The following is a 20,305-nucleotide window of genomic DNA, read 5'->3' on the forward strand; positions in this document are numbered from 1 at the left end:
CAATTGGCATAGGTTCTAGGGGTCACAACGATATATAATGTCGATGTTGCCAGACGATATTAGTGATCATTTTTTTATTTATTGAGGTTTTAATTTTTTTTCTTATAACCCACCAAAAATTGTTCTGAGTTCTTCAATAAAACTAAGACCGAATCAGGGATTGATTGAAAATTCAATAATTGTACCATGCCATCGGCATGGTCGTAGAACGGTTCGTCCCATTTAAAAAAATAAAAATAGCGGGTAGTGCAATGTGTTCAAAATTATCGATTCGTAGGATCCTCCTTGGAATTTAATATTAATTATATACTTAAAGTAGTTTGAACACTTGACTTGTTGTTTCTTTTTTTTTTTAATAAATATGTACTTAGTGTGGTTAGTGGTTATCGTTATTTCATTTATTCACCTACCTATATATGCAACCTACACTGTTTCTGGATTAACCATAATACTAAAACTAATTACATGTGCATAGATATAGTAAAGAAACCAATCTGGGTGATTCTATACAAAAATGCTACTAAATAAAATAATTTAAGCCAAGGAGGATCCTACGAATCGATAATTTTTAACACATTGCATTACCCGCTATTTTTATTTTTTCAAATGGGACGAACCGTTCTACGACTATGCTGATGGCATGTAATAATTATTGAATTTTCAATCAATCCTTGATTAGGTTTTGGTTTTATTGAAGAACTTTTATTGGTCGGTTATAAGAAAAAAAATTAAAACCTCAATAAAAAAAAATTGACCACTAATATCGCCTGGCAACATCGACATTATATATCTTTGTGAAACCTAGAACCTATTCCAATTGTCAGAATGCGTTCCGCATATTATGATATTATGTATACGAAAAGTCTATGGGATCCTGCACTAAATCTAAAACATTAGATCGAGAGGTTTAAAAGAATACTATTTTATGTAATAAAAAAACTTTATGCAGTCATAAAATGTTTAAAATAAATATAAAGGATAATTAATAAAATACTCGTATGTATCTGAAAACATTAAAAAAAATATTTAAAAAAAAGACTGGTATATAATGTGACTTTGTATTGTTAAAATGCGTGTTACGTTTCCTAATTAACATTATTTTGCAAAGATATATAAAAAGGACTATGTGATTGATTGATCCGCATAGTTTTGTTGTTGGTACTGTATAACTATTCAGTGACAACCTGAGTGACCCGTGTTGCCAACTGTTATTTACAAAAATATGCCAGATAGGTTAAGAAAATAAGCCAAATAGTATTAAAATAGAATTCAAAATTAATGCAGGTAAGAAATTTAGTCATCATTTTGTATTTCACATTCATAATATTATATAAGGTACAAAAAGCCAAAATGTTGATTTTTATGCAAATCTGGTATAATAAATATTCTGGCTTTATTATGAGAAGTTTAAAGCTGTTTGAGGTATCGAAAAACGCTAGATTTAACACCATATGGCAGATGCAATATATAATATTAAAAAATGTCAGATCTGGCAAGAAAAAGCTAAGTTGACAATGTCGAACCTGACTGTCGAGGTGGAAGGACGTAAAAAAAATCCAGAGGCAGTTGCAGAGCCACTCCTGAGAGCCCGAAACGTCGAGGAAAGAAGGAGGAAAAACACGCGGTGAAAACCCAAAAATCTATGACGATACCATTCCGTATGACTATATAAATTTAGTTTCATATCATTTTGTTATTGTTTTATAAAAAGAAAAAAATACTGAATTATTAAAAATATTATTTCCATTTTTATACTTTTTTCCGTTACAATACATTCATTCGATACAATATCAATACCAAGTATCAATACTTTTTCTTTCAATACGACGACCCTATTGTAGTGCTGATGATGGTTGTCATACAATGCAACTTAATTTATTTTGATATTAGTAATCTAACATACCAGTTACTTAATTACTAACATTGAGAAAAGTTAAAATGTAATATAATTTTATTTTCATCTATATTGTAATGCCACTGTCAATATATCTACCATTCAGTGATTTTCAAACAGTCATAAAAATATCAATAACAATTATTGGGGTACTTCAGCCATACAATTTTTCAAATCTTGTAATTAAACTAGAAACAGTTCTCGCAGCCAGAGGGAGAAAATTTAAGTCATATTCAATTGCCATTTCGACTCTGCGATAAGGAAAGAGCTATTTGCCGCGTTGAAATATTGTAATCGTCAACGCTTACGTCATACAAACCTAGTCAACGCTTTAAATTACGACTGCCTGGAATTATTAAAATTTTTAAATATGGGTTATAGCACCGATCTGCACACTTTAACAACCTCTGCTATGCATTCATATGTTTACTATATATGATAATTATCTGTTATATTATAAATGATATCAATGTACCTAAACTTCTTAGATGTGAGATGTCAGAGTTGTGATATGTATGGATGAAATGATATCAGGTGACATTGAAATAAATAATTGTTATTAACAAAAGGAATTCAAAACTTCTGTACAATCGCAAGAATGTCAGTTTACGTATATTCACCAATGAATGAAGTGTTAGTTTAATTAAAAACCAAATTTAAATCAGCCGAATCTAAAAATTGATTCATTGGTGAATCGAAAAATTATTTGATTGTATCTAAGTAATTAACTTCATTTTGCTTATGACCCAGATCATTAAAATTTAGAATTCCCAGTTCTTAATCGGTCACACAATAGTTTCTCTGTATGTTCTACTGTTTTCCAGAGTATTGGAATATTAATAACATTGTAATTGAACACAACTATTTTTTAAGTGAATCTCACTGATCTGTCATGTAAAATTGTCATATCTAACTCATGTCGTTGGCTATTAGATATAATTAACATGATATTTAAATGTGGTAATTAAAAGGTTAGCAGTGATTGTGAAGTGACGTGCAATAAAAACCAAACGCAGCTTGCAGAATCGATCCATAGACATTTCGATTAGTAATGGTATAAGCCGATTTTTTCCTTTACGATTTATCTTCATCGATATAAAAAGAGAAAACTATTGCATACCTTCTACATAACCGCCACAAATCTTGGGCTACATATATTTAGATGTGACCCACACATACTTGATGAAAAAGTTGAACTACCGTTCGGCGCTCATGCGTATGCTAGCGTTAGTTGCACCTCTAAAAACACTAAAGTGTAAGAGAACAAATCGTGGACGTAAATCAATAAATTATCATTTTTTAAAAGTATTGGTACGTTTTGGTATTAACAGATGGCAATATAAAATAATTTTTTTTATTTTGGACCATGACTAATAAGATCATATTATTATGGGCCTCCACAGGGTGGAGGTTTGTATTAAGAGATTAGTTTTTACAAGAAATGGATGTTAGCCACTTGTCCAACCTATTAGGTCCATACTGACTCCATATCTGACTGAAACACAAATTGAAAAACAATATGTCTATTTGCCAGACCCAGGATTCGAACCTGGGAGCCACGATGTTATAGATAGGCATTATTATACTTAAGTGCTTATTTAATAACTTAATCGGTGGCAAGTATATGTTCCAATCAAGGCCTGAACAAAAACGATGCATGAGTGCGAGTGAGAAAGTATTCGGCACCCTTACAATCTCTGCGACACGCGCTAGAGTAAGATAAAAGGTCTACATATCTGTGAGCTAGTTTCCAAAAGTATCGCCATCAAATCGGGGCGAAACGCTTCACATAGCGTCGATAACTTGCGAGCTCGAGTTGCTAAATTTGATATTTTTTGTGATAAACATAAAGTCAATGGTAAATATTTTTAGTTAATTAAGTAGAAAAGATGGTTCTGTGTGTTGTCTTAAAATGTGGTAGCCGTACTGATAAGCAAGAAGATGGTATTACGTTTCATAGGTAAGTTGATACATGTTCGTGATAATTTATTTGTATTTTATTATATATTTTAATATCAGTGACGGTGAGTGTTTCTTTAAAATAACTTAAATTATGGATATCTTTACCTAATGGTTGCATTTTGACCGCTTAAAAATACTATATAACGTAAAAAAATAGAAAATTATATTTTAATTCTGAGCGTCTAGTGCGAGCACTTTGGGCGAGCACTAGCGAAATGGTCTATGGTCTCGAACATTTGTAGACGAATGCGTTCGCTCGCCCACAAACTAAACGCAAGGCACGCAGCTTCATTTAGCAATGCAACGGGTGGCGTCTAGATGTATCTATAGTCTAAGGTTCCAATTCATCTTTTTCCAGTAAATAAGTATGTTTTATGAATGAAGAAAATTATATTAAATTCAGATTTTTAGGGTGTTGAAAAATAAAAAAATGATTTCATTATGTAGTATTTTATTTCGAATAAGAATACCATCTACCAACATTAAAACAATATAAGTAAATGTCCAATATACTCAGGTTAGTATTTATAATTTAGGCGTTAGGCGAGAATGGAGAGCAAAACAAAAAAATTCACTTCTCTCGTTGCCATACATTCTTGCCACAGACAATATTTTTTTCACATAAATTGTATCGAAATATGGTTTTTATTTATGTACACAAAATAATTTGCATAGAGAGTAAATATAAAAATGATAAAGCTGAATCAAAAAATAAACTAATTAAGTACTAAGGTATTATATTAATGACAAGCTCATTGATCCATTGATCGTTGTGTCACTCTTATTTTGCGTCGTAGACTGACTGTCAAGCAAACTTTACATGGAAAATTTATTTATTGTAGGAGAATGCAGCAGCTGCCTCATCGAAGAGTACCAAGTCAAGCAAGGAAAAGGATAAAGCAGCTAAGAAGGATAAGGCTGCTAAACAAAAGACTGCAGGTAAGAAAAAATAAAGTATTAACCCATAGCTGACTAAATGCGATAATTTCTCGTGCGGAATTTTTTTATCTTTTGTACCAAGCACAAGAAAGTCTCGTGCCTAATGCTACGTTTACATCTGACACTTATACCGTCATACTTATGTCATGTATCTGACATAAAATTTCACTTATTGTTTACATCTGCATGGATCTGACATAAATTCCCGTATACTTCTCGTTGAAATAAAGTCTTTACACTTTATTCAAGGGCAACATTTGGAATAAATATATGCGGTGTTTACATATGGGATTGTAACTTATTCGACCACTTATTTCGTATACTTTCCTCAAAACGTTGTGTCAGTTGTATTCTCTTATCAATATTTTTTGATAAAGAGAATATCGAAACAGGTGAAATAGAAAATGGAAGTTGGCGAAATGAGGAATCAACACAATATAACCTATTACATCTAGAACAGCAATGGAGTAATAATTAATTATTCCTTGGATGCAAAAGATGTACGAGAAGAATTGTAGGAATATTTTGTCATTTCTCTAAGAAGTTATCTTGGCAATATAAAATATTATAAAATTATTTGCGTACTTACTACTTAAATATAAAATTTAAAAAAAAAAACTAGTAAATTAGGTAGGTATATTTTTTGAAATCGATAGTTTTACATACCTCCCTACCTACACACTTAAATTAACTTTGAATGTGAAGTCAATAAAAGTGCATTATTGAACGGTCCTCAAAAATCAATCATTTTGATGAGTACACTTGGAGACACTATATTTCTACGTGAAATTGATGCTTATTTCTTATGAATTGAGTAGGTATATTTATAAAGACAAAATGTCATTCTATCCATATATCTAGTGTTTATAGCAATGTTACTTTTAAAAAAGTTGATTTTTGAGGACCGTTCCGAATAGTGCACTTTTACCGTGAAATCTAATAATATATTGATCAATTAATTCCTCAATATCTGCTTTTAACTACTTCTTTTTATCACTCATCATGGATAATAATTTATTGTATACTGTTTCTGAAATAATATCAACTTCACCAGCTGTCAAATTACGAATAATGTATCAGTTACTTGACATAAAAGTAGACGGCAACTTCGGTGATATATCGCTGCAAGTTCGGACTTGTCATATACGCGGTATTTACATTTGTGTATATAAGTAGCTGGAATAAGTGACAGGTGAGTGTCGACACACGCAAAATAAGTGGCTGATACAAATATAATTACTGTTTACACTAAGTGAATATGGTGTCATCCATAAATATGACGATATAAGTGTCAAATGTAAACGTACCATGAGAAGGCACCTTTTCGTTCATTTTTTGGCACGTCCATAGGCATCTATCGAAAAAATAATAAATTAAGTAAGTTTAAGAAGAAGATTTCTGCACCAAATAAAACTTTGGTTAGCGAGGTTTCTTACCAAATAAATGTATTATTGAATTTTTAAATGCAGCATGAATAATATATTTGTGATTTTTTTTGAGACTATGTGACATCTATAGTTTCAATTGTTGATCTAATATGTTTTAAAATAGCTTCCTATACTCTACAAATCAATGATTAGTGAAGTTTTCAACCAAATAATAATTTAAAAGAGGGATCATAATAAATATGCCAACAGAGAACCTAGCGGAAAAATACGAAGCTTGGAATTTGAGAATTTTTTTTGATAATTTACAATTTCAACTGCATTACTTAATTAATAAATATGTATCTGAAAACATTAAAAAGATTTTTTTTAAGTCAATGATAAACTTACAATTGTAAAAAAAATGTGAATTTGTCACATATTTGGTACATAACTTTCGTTATTATTACATTATTTTTATGGTTACATAATTATATATTATTACATTTATGGTTACATAAATATATAATTATATATTATTACATTTATGGTTACATAAATATATAATTATATATTATTACATTTATGGTTACATAAATATATGGACAATGAACAACGACAAATATATATGGACAATGAACAATGGACAACAAAAACAATGAATTAGTCAAAAATCTAAACAACGAAAAATTGAAAACTTAATAAACTAAATTTAAAAAATAAATATGACCATAAAATATATTGTAATAATAAGATGTGACCCTGCAACGAATTCACATTTAATTACGTTTTTTTACAATTCAATTCAACATCAAATAAAATCTTTTTAATGTTTTCAGATACATATTTATTAATTAATACAGATGAAATTGTAAATTATCAAAAAAAAATCTCAAATTGCAAGCTTCGTATTTTTCCGCTAGGTTCTCTATTGGCATATGATCCCCCTTAGTATATAGCATTTATTGCAACAATTACAACCAACTTATTGTAATTGTTACAATAAGTGCTAATACTTTGATACAAACCTACCCTAAGTTTGGTAATATTTATCACTATATCACTTTAGCGGTCGATAAGTATAGAATAGACCCACTGGTGTGGCTTTAAGAAAGTACAAATCTTGAGTGTTGACAAATATAAAGTTTATCACATAAACAAGGCACACATTCAATATTGCTAATATTTAAGGAAAACACGTATCGTCAACTTTTTGCGGATATATCTATTTCAATCGATAATTTGGTCTTTGCAATTACAAATGTAATAAAATATCATTTAAATGACCTCTCCTGGGTATCTTGCAGCTTACTAACCGCTCACGTCAATTTTCAATCACTTTTTCATACATCTCGGGCTATATACCGGCCATAATGTTAAGAATGTTATCCTTAAACGCGTTAAGAATTTGTGGTATCACGTAACTCAACAAACAAACCAACGGTGTCTTGAAAAATCTTGAGAAATTAAACTGCCATCAAAATTTTTACCCAATAAAAGCTAGAGTTTCATAAGCTGTATGACATATGTTGAGGCCACAATATGTTTTCCAAATCGAAATCTTCCAATTTGGGCCTCAAAAAAGTCAGTTATCATTTGCTTACAGGGGACGCCGTTGACCGTAACTCTTGTTCTAATGTTGCTCTTTCATAATTTTCGATGAAGTACAGTTTGATGATGCCACCAGCCCACAAACCGCACCAAACAGTAAAATTCGCAGCATGTAACAGCCTGTCTTGAATCACTTGTTGGTTTTCTTCACCACAAATACGGCATTTTTGTTTAGTAATATACCCATTGAGGTGAAAATGTCCATCATCACTGAAGATAATTTTCCTTGAAAAATCATCATTGGTTACCTACTCTTCCAAGACCCAATCGGCAAATCCACGACACTGCCCGTGGTCTGTTGGCTTTAGTTCTCGCGTAAGCTGGATCTTATACGCATGTAAGTGAAGGTCTTTATGCAAAATTCAGAACGGATATGTACAGGTGTCAGGTGATCCGAAATACTTCCAGTCTCTTAAAAATTTTCAATTGGCTTGCAAATACAGCCTGTTCAAAATCAGTTGGGCGATGATTTCTATCAAATTCTGATTTTAATTTTCACAGTACAACCATTGAAGATTTGCCATTTTCGTACCGTGATTATATGATTTTTATGCATTGTGAGGTGGAGAAACAATCTATTGTGTTAAGTGGTAGACTTTCAACTGACTAATATCAAAAAATATTCTTGAAATAATTGACAGAGGTAACAAATGGCATTCCTGTGAAATTCGTACCACGAGTTGGATAACCCTCGTTCATTGCGACTCTGGCGAGTGTGAATTCATTCTTGTCTTGATCGATTTTCAAAAATATTTTTTTGTCTGCAATTATTTTGACATGTGCCACGTAACAGGAGTCATCATAATCAGTGGATTCATGCGAGTACGATCAGATTATTTGACTGACAAATTTTACTTAATAAGTGCAGACAGGCCAATCAGGGTGAACTAAGTAAATTTTTTTTTTAATGCAGAACAAAATGTTATTTTTACAGTTAATTGCAAAGTTACATTATTTTAATTTTATGTATGACCTTTATTTTGTTATTTATTTTGTTGAGTTTATTAATAAAGTGTTTCCATATTTTAAATTGCTTTGTTTTCAAATCCGCCGGCCGTTGATCGTGAAATTTCACTGCTGGAACAATTATGTTTCCAAGTCTTTTATTTCTATTTCTGTAATCTGGGTGGCGAGTATAATATGATATTTCATACTTTTCGTATTGTACAATCAATAATTTTGTTGTATAATTTCTTGCCATCTACCATTTTTTATTTTTGCAAGAGCTGTCAAAACAGCAGTGAGTTCAGTATTGCCATGTTTAGTAAAGTTTCAGATGATCTACTAATACTAATATGAGGTTATGTTGGATTAAAGGTCATATCTACGTGATTTTTTATAGATATTAAATTTTCACGCTTTGAGAGCCACTAATCATCAAGTAAAATTGTTGATTTTTATACATTTTAGTCAATCTACTAGTAAATCAATACTCCAAAACACACTTGTATTTAAATACAAAGAATAATCTTTGATAAAAAGTAAAGTTGTGATACTAGTGTTTATAAAAGATCTTTTGTGAATGATATATAGTTTATACTGTAAAAGATTTTATTAAATATACTTCATAAAAATATTCATATAGATAGACACTAAATAATAAATAATCATAAATCATCTATTGCTATCTGACAATTTTGAATCAAGTTTAGTGAAAGTACATGGCAACAAAACACTGATTACGAAGAAGAGTAGAGGCATCAAAGAGAGGCCTTCACTCAGCAGTGGATCTAGGGTGGCTGAGATCAAATGATGTGATAAATAAATAACAATGTGAACTGTGTCGTAAATGTAACTATTAAATTTTATTGATTTCAGAGAGGGAAGTGAGGGAACGTGATCGAGAAGCTCGTGCAAGTGGAGGGACTCGATCAACCGGGGGCTCAAGAAGTAGTTCTCGCGAACGGAGAGGATCGGAAGATGACCAACAGTACCAGCAGACGATTCATGGTTATTAAAAATTTGACATTCATCTAATTCTCTTTTTGCATGATAGATAAGTTCCAGGCAGTGTAGAAAAGATACAGTGGACAAGAAAAAATGTACATTGGATCCAATATTCACCAATTCGCAAAAGCTTAAAATGATTCTCTATTTTTTCTTGAATCTCTTATGCATGATGACGACTTAATTTATTCCAGAAGCTATATATCGTCTAATACTCTATTTTTGTGTTAAATTTAAAGATAAGTATCTCTTTTTTTTAGTTTAGATAATTTTTGTACTGGTAAAAATATTCATTGGAATGCTTTCTTTGAACTTTGAAAGTCATGATATTGTAATTTTACTTAACTTCTTTTTTAACAGCCAGCATCTTTGTGTCACCATGATTGCGTCACTGTTGAAAATGGGCTTGTAATTCTATAGTAAATAGCTCCGGAATATTGGAGTAATTTATATATCAATCTAACTTCCAAGTTAATCAAAAAACAAAATCGCTATATTTGAATATGAAAAATAGTGTCTTAATATTCTGCGATTATTTGTGTTTCTCTCGTGTTTTCTTTTAACAGAAAGAGGAAATATTTCTATACAAAATTTATGAGATATTTACACTTGAATAAGTAATGTAACAAAATTAGTAAGTCAATAAAGACATCAGTGTCTTTGAATGCAATACTGAACGTCAATGTTCATAATACACGGATCAAATTCCACCTGACCAAATATCATATTTAATTTTCCCAGTGCGTATTAATTTTTAATCAGCATTTTATAAAAATATTTATTTATTGTGATGAAATGTTTATTATAGGAACCTCCGGAGTCAGTAGGAGGCCAGCATTGTTCGGTGCGTTCAGGCCTCGTGTTAAGTCTGATGCTCGAACTTCCACCCCGGACTCTAAGAAAAATCTTTCTATCATGCAGCAGGTTAAAGCTGCTGTCCAGGTGAGTTAGCTTTAAAGTTTAAGGTCATTCATCAGTGAAACGGCAAATAATTTTCAACCATAGGCGCGATGAAATTTTGCACTCGCTCCCATTCGGAGAGAGAATGTAGAGCTGGAAACACGTCATTTTGCTTCGTGATGGCGACGGCCGTAATAATTCTTAAATCGTGTAAAGATGACTTAAAACGTTACCCATTTACTTTTAAAAGAAAATATGTCAATGAATATATTATTATTGTTACTGATAAAACAATAAACATAACATTAAATGGACACACGTTGGATTTATAAGACAAATTATATTTGGTTTGACATGCCTCAATTGCACCCGCGACCCGCAATCCGCGCATCGCCTAGCGATGATCTTTTTAGACCATGTCTCAACTAAGGTATGGCCTTAAGGAGGAGGTTGGTGATGACAATAGTTGAAAGTTAATTAAGCATATCCTAATAAACCACGTTCTTCTTTGACCATATCCGCTCCTTAGTTAGAGCGTATGGACACCATGCGGCGCCTCCAAGAATAATTGCTGCTCGGCAGTCTTCTTGCATCTTCTCAGGTCATGCTAGTGTGCCGTAGCTCCGCCGTGATATTCATAACTCTAAAACTACCATTTCAGACATATGACACTATTTTTTTGGGGGCATGATATGTTAGGTAAATAGCTATTACGCGTGGCTATTGGAATTTAATTCTTTTGCGGATTATTCCATAAAAAAATATGGAATCACTATTTTGTAATATATATATATGTATAAAGTTTCATGGACTTTCTCTTTATTAATTATTTCAAACCCCTTGAGTGATACTAAGTTTTGTAATATCTTTTTCAGAGTATGGGATCCAGTCGACCAGGTTCCGCAGTGTCTACGAAAGATGGATCAGCCCATCCACATGCTGGCAGTGATGTGAAGGTAAGAAATGCAATTTTTTCATTACTTATTATTTTTATATACAGTTACTCGTATCTACTCGGCATTGGTTCTACATATCTGTGTTAATATTGGATGCCCCTAGGTCAGAAATCGGCAAATCATGGCTGGCAAGCCGCATGTGGCTCTTTGGTACACATGCGCGCTTGTATTGAATGTGAAAATATAACTAATATATTTCTAAAATTTGTAAAAATACTGCCTACTAATTTGTAAAAATTGGGGCATTTATTGAAAATTTCTGGTATTGAATGTGTAAGAAAGAAATGCTTTATAGAGTTAATTTATTAAGCTAAATGGGATTCAAATACAGTAGCAGCTCAATAGCTAGAGCATTCGTCCAGAATGCAAAATAAGTATTTCCAAATCCCACTCCGTTCAATATTTATTCAAAGAATGTATATTTTTGAGGTTTTTCCAAATTATGTTAGTTCAAAAAAGAACGTTATACATTTTTAAATCTTTTGAATAATTAAAAACATTATATTTTATTTTGTAGTACTACCATACTGTAACGGCAGACAGTGCATCAAGACGTCCAAGCACCATGACCAAAGTGATGGACATCTTTAGGAGCAGGCCATCACCAGGCGGAGTGCAGCATGAATCCGTTGAGAAACGTCGACAGGTTAGTAACTTTAAATAAATGGACAGCATCATAATAAATGCATAGTTGAATATTTGAAATAAATAGGGCCCAAGCGCCAAATTTACTATTTGGAAGAAAATGCGTTGAACAAAAGTTCACATATTTCAAATGTAACATAATATACCAGCATTGTAATCTTGCCGTTTTTCTTGCCAGATCTAACATTTTTGAATTAGACATCTAGTTGGCAAAACATGTATGTGGCGTAAGGCATTAAATCTAGCATTTTTAGACACTGTAAACAGCTTAAAATTTTTCATAAAAAAGCTAGACCAATTTGCTTGAAAATCAACATGCAGGGCTCTTGTACCGTATACCTATTAAGTAATATATTTTTTACCTATAAATTAAATATAATAAACGGTGTTTAAGTAATGACCAAATTTCGTATCTGATTATTTTTTGTAGACTGTTGACTTAGGTAATTATTAGTTGCGAAAGAATTTATGCTTCTTCAATAATTCTCGCAAACACTAATTTCTAGATATATTTATTATAAGAAAACTAGTGTTTTTTTCTGCCAACTATCTTATTCTCTAACTCTATCTGTCATATTTTTGTCAATTGAATATAATCACATATTGAATACAGTTATGGGTTTTGTGGTGTTTATATTTCCAAACACATGACAATATGACAATGCGCATTGTAGGACTTGACCTGTAAAAGTAGCAATAAAACAGGAAACACAGGAAATACTAGGAAAAACTAAGATAAAGAGCTTAGGCCTAGTCTATGTAATATTTGTAATGAACTGGCGACTGATTGTCACCAGGGCAACTGATGTGTCTTGCATTATTTACAATTTTTTTTTTATTTTTTTACTGACATCTGTTGATTTTGTTGTGAATAATATTGAATTTGGAAAAACAGAAAATGACAATATCGATCATTATTAGCTACTAAAATTTACTGACAGGTGTTATCATTACCCCTTGTATTAATAATTAAAATATGTAATTAGGTTCCATATTCAGAGGAACAGAGTGGGGGGTTATGTTTCTTTTACAAATAGCTTTTTTGTATTTCGAGTAAGGTAAATGTAAAAGTGGTCTACATTGTCCCAGGTAGACACTTTTGTATTATTTATGAAAGTGTATAATAATGACAACATATTCGTTATAAAAAAAGGATTAGGTATTGTAATAAAAAGTAGGAACAATTATATTTTTAGGGTTGTAACACTTTACCAGTACTTAAGAGCCTATATTTCAAAATAAAATACCGTTGTACAGGGTCCGGTCCGTCAAATTGTAACGATTTGAAGGAAGGGAATGATCTTATAGATTATGTTTTAGCTCAACATTGTGAACACCAGTGGGTCTATTCTATACTTATCGACCGCTAAACTGATAAAGTGATAAATATTATCAAACTTAGGGTAGGTTTGTATCAAAATATTAGCACTTATTGTAACAATTACACGAAGTTGGTTTTTATTGTTGCAATAAGTGCTATATTTTAACAGCACCCATCTTGCTGCTGTTAAAATATCGCACTTATTGCAACAATAAAAACCAACTTCGTGTAATTGTTACAATAAGTGCTAATATTTTGATACAAACCTACCCTAAGTTTAATACTATTTATCACTTTAGTGTTCGATAAGTATAGAATAGACCCACAGATGTAACTTATTTTTGTCGATTCATAACAATCAAATTTTTAAAATCTCAAATTTAAGAACAATACCTATGTCAAATGTTGGTGCATACTGACTTTATTTAATATCTCTATAATACTGATATACATTTGAAAGTCCCAGTGATCGACACACTATCAATCACTGGGAGAAAATAGTATTTTTTATTATTCTTACTATCATTTCAAATATGCTTTAAATGTATTTTTTACGAGGACTAGTTAACGACACCCACAAAAAAACGTTAATTATTATAAACTTGTAATTATTAAAACAATATACAGTCGAACTTGGTTATTACGAGGAAAATGGGACCTACTGAATTTGCTCGTTATAAACGTTACTTGTTATATCAGAGAATAGCTATTTTTAAATGAGCGGTCAGATTACACGAAAAGTCGAAAAAAAGTCGAAAATAAAAATCTGAAAACCATCGTAAAAATCAAATAATACCAAATGATATTTACTCACTCCTTAGAATAGTCTTGATTCAAATTGGAATCCTTGATCTGTGGACATTTCGCTTGGTACTCCAAATCTTGGGATATACTCCTTTTGCAACCATGTTCGGTTTCATGTTAGTTAGCAAGTATACCTCGTGAGTAGGTATTCATATCCACTTAACTGCGGTAGTGGTCAAGCGATGTCCACGTGGATGTGTTGAAACCTCCCTTTTGGCATTTTGAATGTACCTAAAGGTGATTTTGTATGTCGATGAATTTTTGCTTTTTGGCATCCGATACAGGTTTCAGCCCAGTGAAGCACATGTTTTTGCCTCTCTGGCCAGAAATATTTATTTGAGATTGCTTTTCGTGTTGCTCTAATGCTCAGATGTGATAATTTATGTAATGCTTGAAATATTGATCTTCGGAAACTTTTGGGTATGTATGGTCTATCTTTATCTGTTGATGTTTCGCACCAAATTTGGGAATTGTTTAATGGTATTTTTATTTATTTTAGTATATCGTCACCTCAATGCTACAAGTAGATAACTCTGATTTGGTCATTGTTGGGAAAATGAAATTTAAACTTTACTTTTTGGATTTAGCTTGTGTGGTCTACAAAAAAGTAGATGACCTTGGGTCACTACCTTCTTCTCTTTCTGGTCATTCCTTCATGTCTAAGGATAACCTTGAAATTCTATCTTCTTTTGTGCGACCAAGACTTTCCAACCCTCTCGTTTATCTGCTTCTCGCAGGGCAGAGTGAAGGCTGCTCCCAATCAGCTATTTCACTTGGTTGCTCCAGCACCCTGATACTCTCCAGGTTATCCGGTCTGTGCTGAAAAATATTTCCAAATAACTGCAGAATGCATCTCAAACATATTGTCGAGATCCATTCGTTTATCTGTAGTCTCTGGTACCACTTTTCGAAGGCATACAAGCGTACAAAATATGAAGAACACTCATGTACGCACAAGCATCGTTTTCGCAGCAATTGAAATTCCTTAATCATTTCATATAGTATTAAGATGTGCCGTCGCATTTTTCACAATCTGTGTGCGTCTTCTTATCTCTACTTCACATCCGCCTTTTCCATAATGATCGATCTCAGATATATAAACTTGTCCACTGTTTCTAGATTTTGGAGTATACTTACTGCCGGTAGAAGGTTAGCTCGATTGATAACCATTAACTTGTTCCTAAAGGAAGCCATGTTTGCGACTCGCTTCCTCTACAGTAGGTCTGTTAGATATGCTTGTTCCAAGATAAACATATTCACTGACTGTCTTTATATCCTTCAGCAGCAGACTGGGCCCCAGCATAGTATTATTATAATCTATCTTTCTAATTATAAGTATTATTATTAATTTCTATCTTTAAACCCATCAGTGACTTTAATTTTCATCACGGTGAAGCAATATAACCATCTCTTTAGGTGATTTCGCAATGGTCAATGTGCCACCCCTTATATCTCGAATAGTTGGAGAGATTTTTACCTCTAATAGCGATGCCGTTTGACCAATTCTCAAGTGCATGATTTGCATTTTTCTGAAGAACTAGAACTTAACCTTTATATACTAAAACTTCATAAGGGGCATCCTTTAATAATTATTTTTTGTTTATATAGTTATCTTCTTTCAAAATGTAATAAAAATAATTAGTTCTGATCAACCATATTTTTGTTCATCAGTGCACCTTTTCCACATCATTCTGTTCGTGAGAGGTAAACTTGACACCAAAATGTCTGAAAACGATTTACTATATCTACACTAATCTATACTAATCACGCACACTCCAGTGCACGCCAACCAAGGTCTTGGGAAGTTGCTCCTGCAGTACTCAGTTCAACTTTGAAAGGCGCCTAATCTTCATTACGCCACGGTATACGCCTGCACAACGGGTGTGGAAATGTGACAGGTGGTGGAGGGAAAAGCGAATTATTACCATATTACAATTTTCAGTAACTCACAATAACAAAGAAAAAAAAATAAAATGTCTGGAGGTAATCTTTAAAAAAACCCCGTTTTCGGCAAAAGATAACATAAAAACAAAAAAAAATTAAAACTAGAAAAGAACATAAACTAATTAGGAAAATATATTATCCCTAAAAATATACTTAGATATTTAATGCGCGAAAAATGATTAATTTGTTTCTCCTGTAAAGTTGTCAATATTTGGTGGTTACTGTAGTTTACCTTTTGCATACGGTTACATGCATGGCTCCCACAAGGGGGGGCTGACAGGGCCCTAGCCTGGGGGCCCGGGCTCAGGAAGGGCCCGGCGAGGCGAGTCGACCAGATAAGTGAGATAAACACACATCACAAATTTGCTTGCAGCTTGCTTTGCTGGTAAAAAAGTCGCCTGCGGCGCTATTTTCCTTCACTACTATTATTATTTAAAATTATATGGTTGTGATACAATTTTTAATTGTGTATCAATTAATACTCGATAACTCCATTATTCAAATGAATGTACAAAAAAACACTAAATATACACATTAATTTTACCGCGTACACCATTTGGAAAACGCTACCTACTGTAGAGCGTCCCACTGCCTTTATCCTTAGCGATAGATAGGGGGGCCCGACAAAGATCTTAGCCTGGGGGCCCGCATCAGGATGTATGGGCCATGGTTACATGTATATTGTACGTATTACATTTCACCGTAGCACAATTCGCCGTGAGATTTATTATCGGAAAGAAATGACCGTATCCTATACTGTCACCTCTCTGGCACCGAGATGAAAAAAATATGGGTTGATCGTGGAACATTGCAGACAATAATGTTCTAATTGTGTTAGATTCAATATAAATATTAATTTGATATTGATTGGTTTCAAATATTTGATAATAACGCTATCATTATTGTTATCAATTATTAAATTTGATATGTTCGATTTGATATTTTACCTAACCTAACCTAACGTAACCTAAACCTAACCTAACAAATAGTAAATCAGCTATTTTCAAAATTTGTTTGTCGCAGGCTTCCTATAAACCGACAAGAACAGTGGGTTCTGTATGCTTTTACCGGATACAGTCGGGTTGTACTCCTCAACTTCTCAAGAAAAAACACAGTGGGCGATATACATACTCAATTATATTTTAGGTATAGCCGATATACTGGATTATTTGTTAGGTTGGGTTAGTTTAGGTTAGTGACACGACCACAAAATGCTGGCCCTCAGTCAGCATTTTTGTAGTATTATTTTGACGACACAACCATTTCGGTCTGGTCTCTGTAGTTAACCTAACAAATAATCCAGTATATCGGCTATTTTCAAAATGTGTCTGCCGCTGTATTCCCCATAACCGACTTGTACCCTAGTAGGTACCTACCTACCTACTTATTGATTGGATACGTTATTGACAATTGATTTTGTCATCACGGCCAAGGACATGCCCTCTTACGCCCACTGAGTTCTTTCTTGAGAAGTCGAGGGTTACATCCCGACTGTATCCGGTAAAAGCATACAGTACCGAACAGTGTTTTATTTAGACATGAATTTTATCTCAGTACTATATGACCCAAAGAGGTTAGACGGTCTTTAATATACGACCATATATTTCCGATACAACATTTCATGGTGACGCATTGATACCGGATGAAGGTCTCCAACAGGAGACCACCTCAAAGGACGGACCGAACCATCAACTTTCCCATAACACCACAGCCTACGTCCACTCTTCGCGGTTCTCGCAACCCTCGGCCGAGCGGAGCCCGCTTCAAAATCCAAAATTCAAATTCGTCCGCACTCCCGTCAAAACACAAAACGCGGTCTACCGAAAGTGCGGCCACTAGTCAATCCGTCGGTAAAACAGGAAGGTTTGCGACCGACAGAGCTCCAGGACGCCGCGGATCTGTCAGTTGGATGGGCGCAAAAAGCTCTCTCTCGCCTCGGACGCCAAGCAACAAGCATCTCCAGCCCAGCCAAAAGAAAAGACCGTGTCGGCAGCACGCCAAGCCACAAACCCTGACTCTCTCGCCTCAGACGCTAAGCCTCCCGAGCCACATATGGATTTTTGGCCCCTTGGGTGTGGCTCTGCCACAAATGACCACGTAGGGCTAAAACGATTTATTTCATCTAAAGATCCTAAAGAAGAACTTGTAGGATTATTGCCACTCAAATGTCATACACGTAGAGAGGATATTGCAAATGCTGTAATTGAGTGTACCTATGGAAAAACATATTCCACTCAATAAAATTGTGTCAATTTCAACAGACGGGTGCGTAAAGTATGACCGGCGTAAGAAAAGGGGTTGTTGCTATTTTGAAAGAAAGAAAAGTCACGAGATACTTGCTTACCATTGCATCATTCGTCAAGAAGAGCTTTGTGCGTACACATATCCAAAAGAAATTTGCAAAGTTATGGAATTGGTGATTAAGATTATCAACTTCATTATAGATACAGTTTATGGATAAAGAATTATGAATCTTTAAATTGAACATCTCTGTGCTGGTATGGACATATTGGAGAAAAATGTGAACATGGTTCACAGCACAAGTTTAGTAGTCTGCTTTGAAAGACCTGGAGAAGAAAGACATGATGATTTTTAATACCTGGAATAGTATTCCTGACTCATATGATCAGTTGAAAAAACTAGCGTTTGCTGTTCTTTCCCTTCCGGTTCTGCATATTCATGCGAAAAATCTTTTTCAAGCATGAACCTTATCAAGAGTAAATTGAGAAGTCGGCTTATTGATGAGAACCTGGAATCGTGCCTAAAATTAAAAACAACAACATACAAACCTGACTTACCCAAACTTTTCAAGGAGATGCAAGGCCATTGTTTACATTAAGTGTTTGTCAGTCATTCTCATGATTTAATTTTATGGATACCTTACATACAATATTTAATTTTTATCAATAAATAAGATCATTATTAAGAATGATATCGAGTTAACAGTGTACATAGTAAGTTTAAGAAATTTGGCTCTCAAAAGAAATCTCAATCGTTCTACTGTTAATATTTGGCTCTGTTGACTAATGAGTTTGCCGACCACTGGGCTAGGATAAAGTTGTTAATTTCGTGTCCCCTTACTTAGGGCGTACATAATACCTACCAATTTGGTACCCACGCCACATACGACTGAGTAACCATTTATGTAATATTGTTAATCGTAGATACTGTTATGTATTCGTATTTGGGTTTTGGTATAAAAGAGCAGCACAAAAAGACTGTAGATAGACATATACCAGTGGCAAAGGGTGATTTTTGGAAAGAGGTAGGCTGTGGAGTAACCACGCTTGTCAGATATATTTACGGGAAATAAGAACATAGCCCAATATTACTACTGATGAATAGGTACACTAAATCGATGAAATTTCAAAAGATCAATTACTTTGACATAATTAGTTTATAAATAAGCACTTAGTTAGAATTATGTATTTTCCTAAACATTTATAAACGTAACATACGCTCAAAATATATTACCTATCATCTTTGATATCCATTGTTGTGTATAATGTGTTCCATAACAATTTATAATTTAACCTGTAAATCTAGACATTTTAAAATAATTCTATATTTAAAACACAAACTTAGGTATAAATAACTGATAAATAAAAATCGCGAGATAAATTATTTTATATTTTTAATAACAATCAATAATAATGTGATTGAATCCCATAGAAATAATACTTTAAATTATCTTCTTATTAATAATTATTTTGAATAAATGTGCCCTTGCTTATGTAGACGCTAACTAAACAACCTATAATTTCGGAATAAAAAGCCAGACAGTGACTGGCGTCAGTGGCGTCACGTGACTAAAACACATACAAACCACATCATAAATTCCTATCGAATATTTATAATATAGTTGAATCCAGACGGCGCTAGTTATGGTTATAAACCTTACTAAATTACAAAATAAAACTATGTTCTTCTAAATTCTGACGATAGATGACTCTCAATTATCTTGGATTTTCAGTGTATTTTGTTTATTTTTTAAATAAAATTATCTACTTGAAGATCT

At 33.1% G+C, this 20,305-nt stretch overlaps 1 protein-coding gene across 6 annotated transcripts in view; it reads left to right on the forward strand.

Moving 5' to 3' along the window:
- The window catches only part of LOC147079646 (uncharacterized), a 256,411-nt gene that overhangs the window by 62,130 nt on the left and 173,976 nt on the right, over window positions 1-20,305 (forward strand). For all 6 annotated transcript variants that reach the window (XM_085942773.1, XM_085942756.1, XM_085942733.1 and 3 more), the window contains 5 exons: window positions 4,699-4,795; window positions 9,589-9,720; window positions 10,526-10,659; window positions 11,493-11,573; window positions 12,091-12,219. In XM_085942773.1, the coding sequence (XP_085798899.1) occupies window positions 4,699-4,795; window positions 9,589-9,720; window positions 10,526-10,659; window positions 11,493-11,573; window positions 12,091-12,219 (573 nt within the window). The remainder of the gene's footprint in view (window positions 1-4,698; window positions 4,796-9,588; window positions 9,721-10,525; window positions 10,660-11,492; window positions 11,574-12,090; window positions 12,220-20,305) is intronic.

The sequence above is a fragment of the Rhyacophila brunnea genome, unplaced genomic scaffold (assembly GCF_057557595.1).
Source record: "Rhyacophila brunnea isolate RB1 unplaced genomic scaffold, BYU_Rbru_1.0 scaffold_1, whole genome shotgun sequence".
Lineage (NCBI taxonomy): Eukaryota > Metazoa > Arthropoda > Insecta > Trichoptera > Rhyacophilidae > Rhyacophila > Rhyacophila brunnea.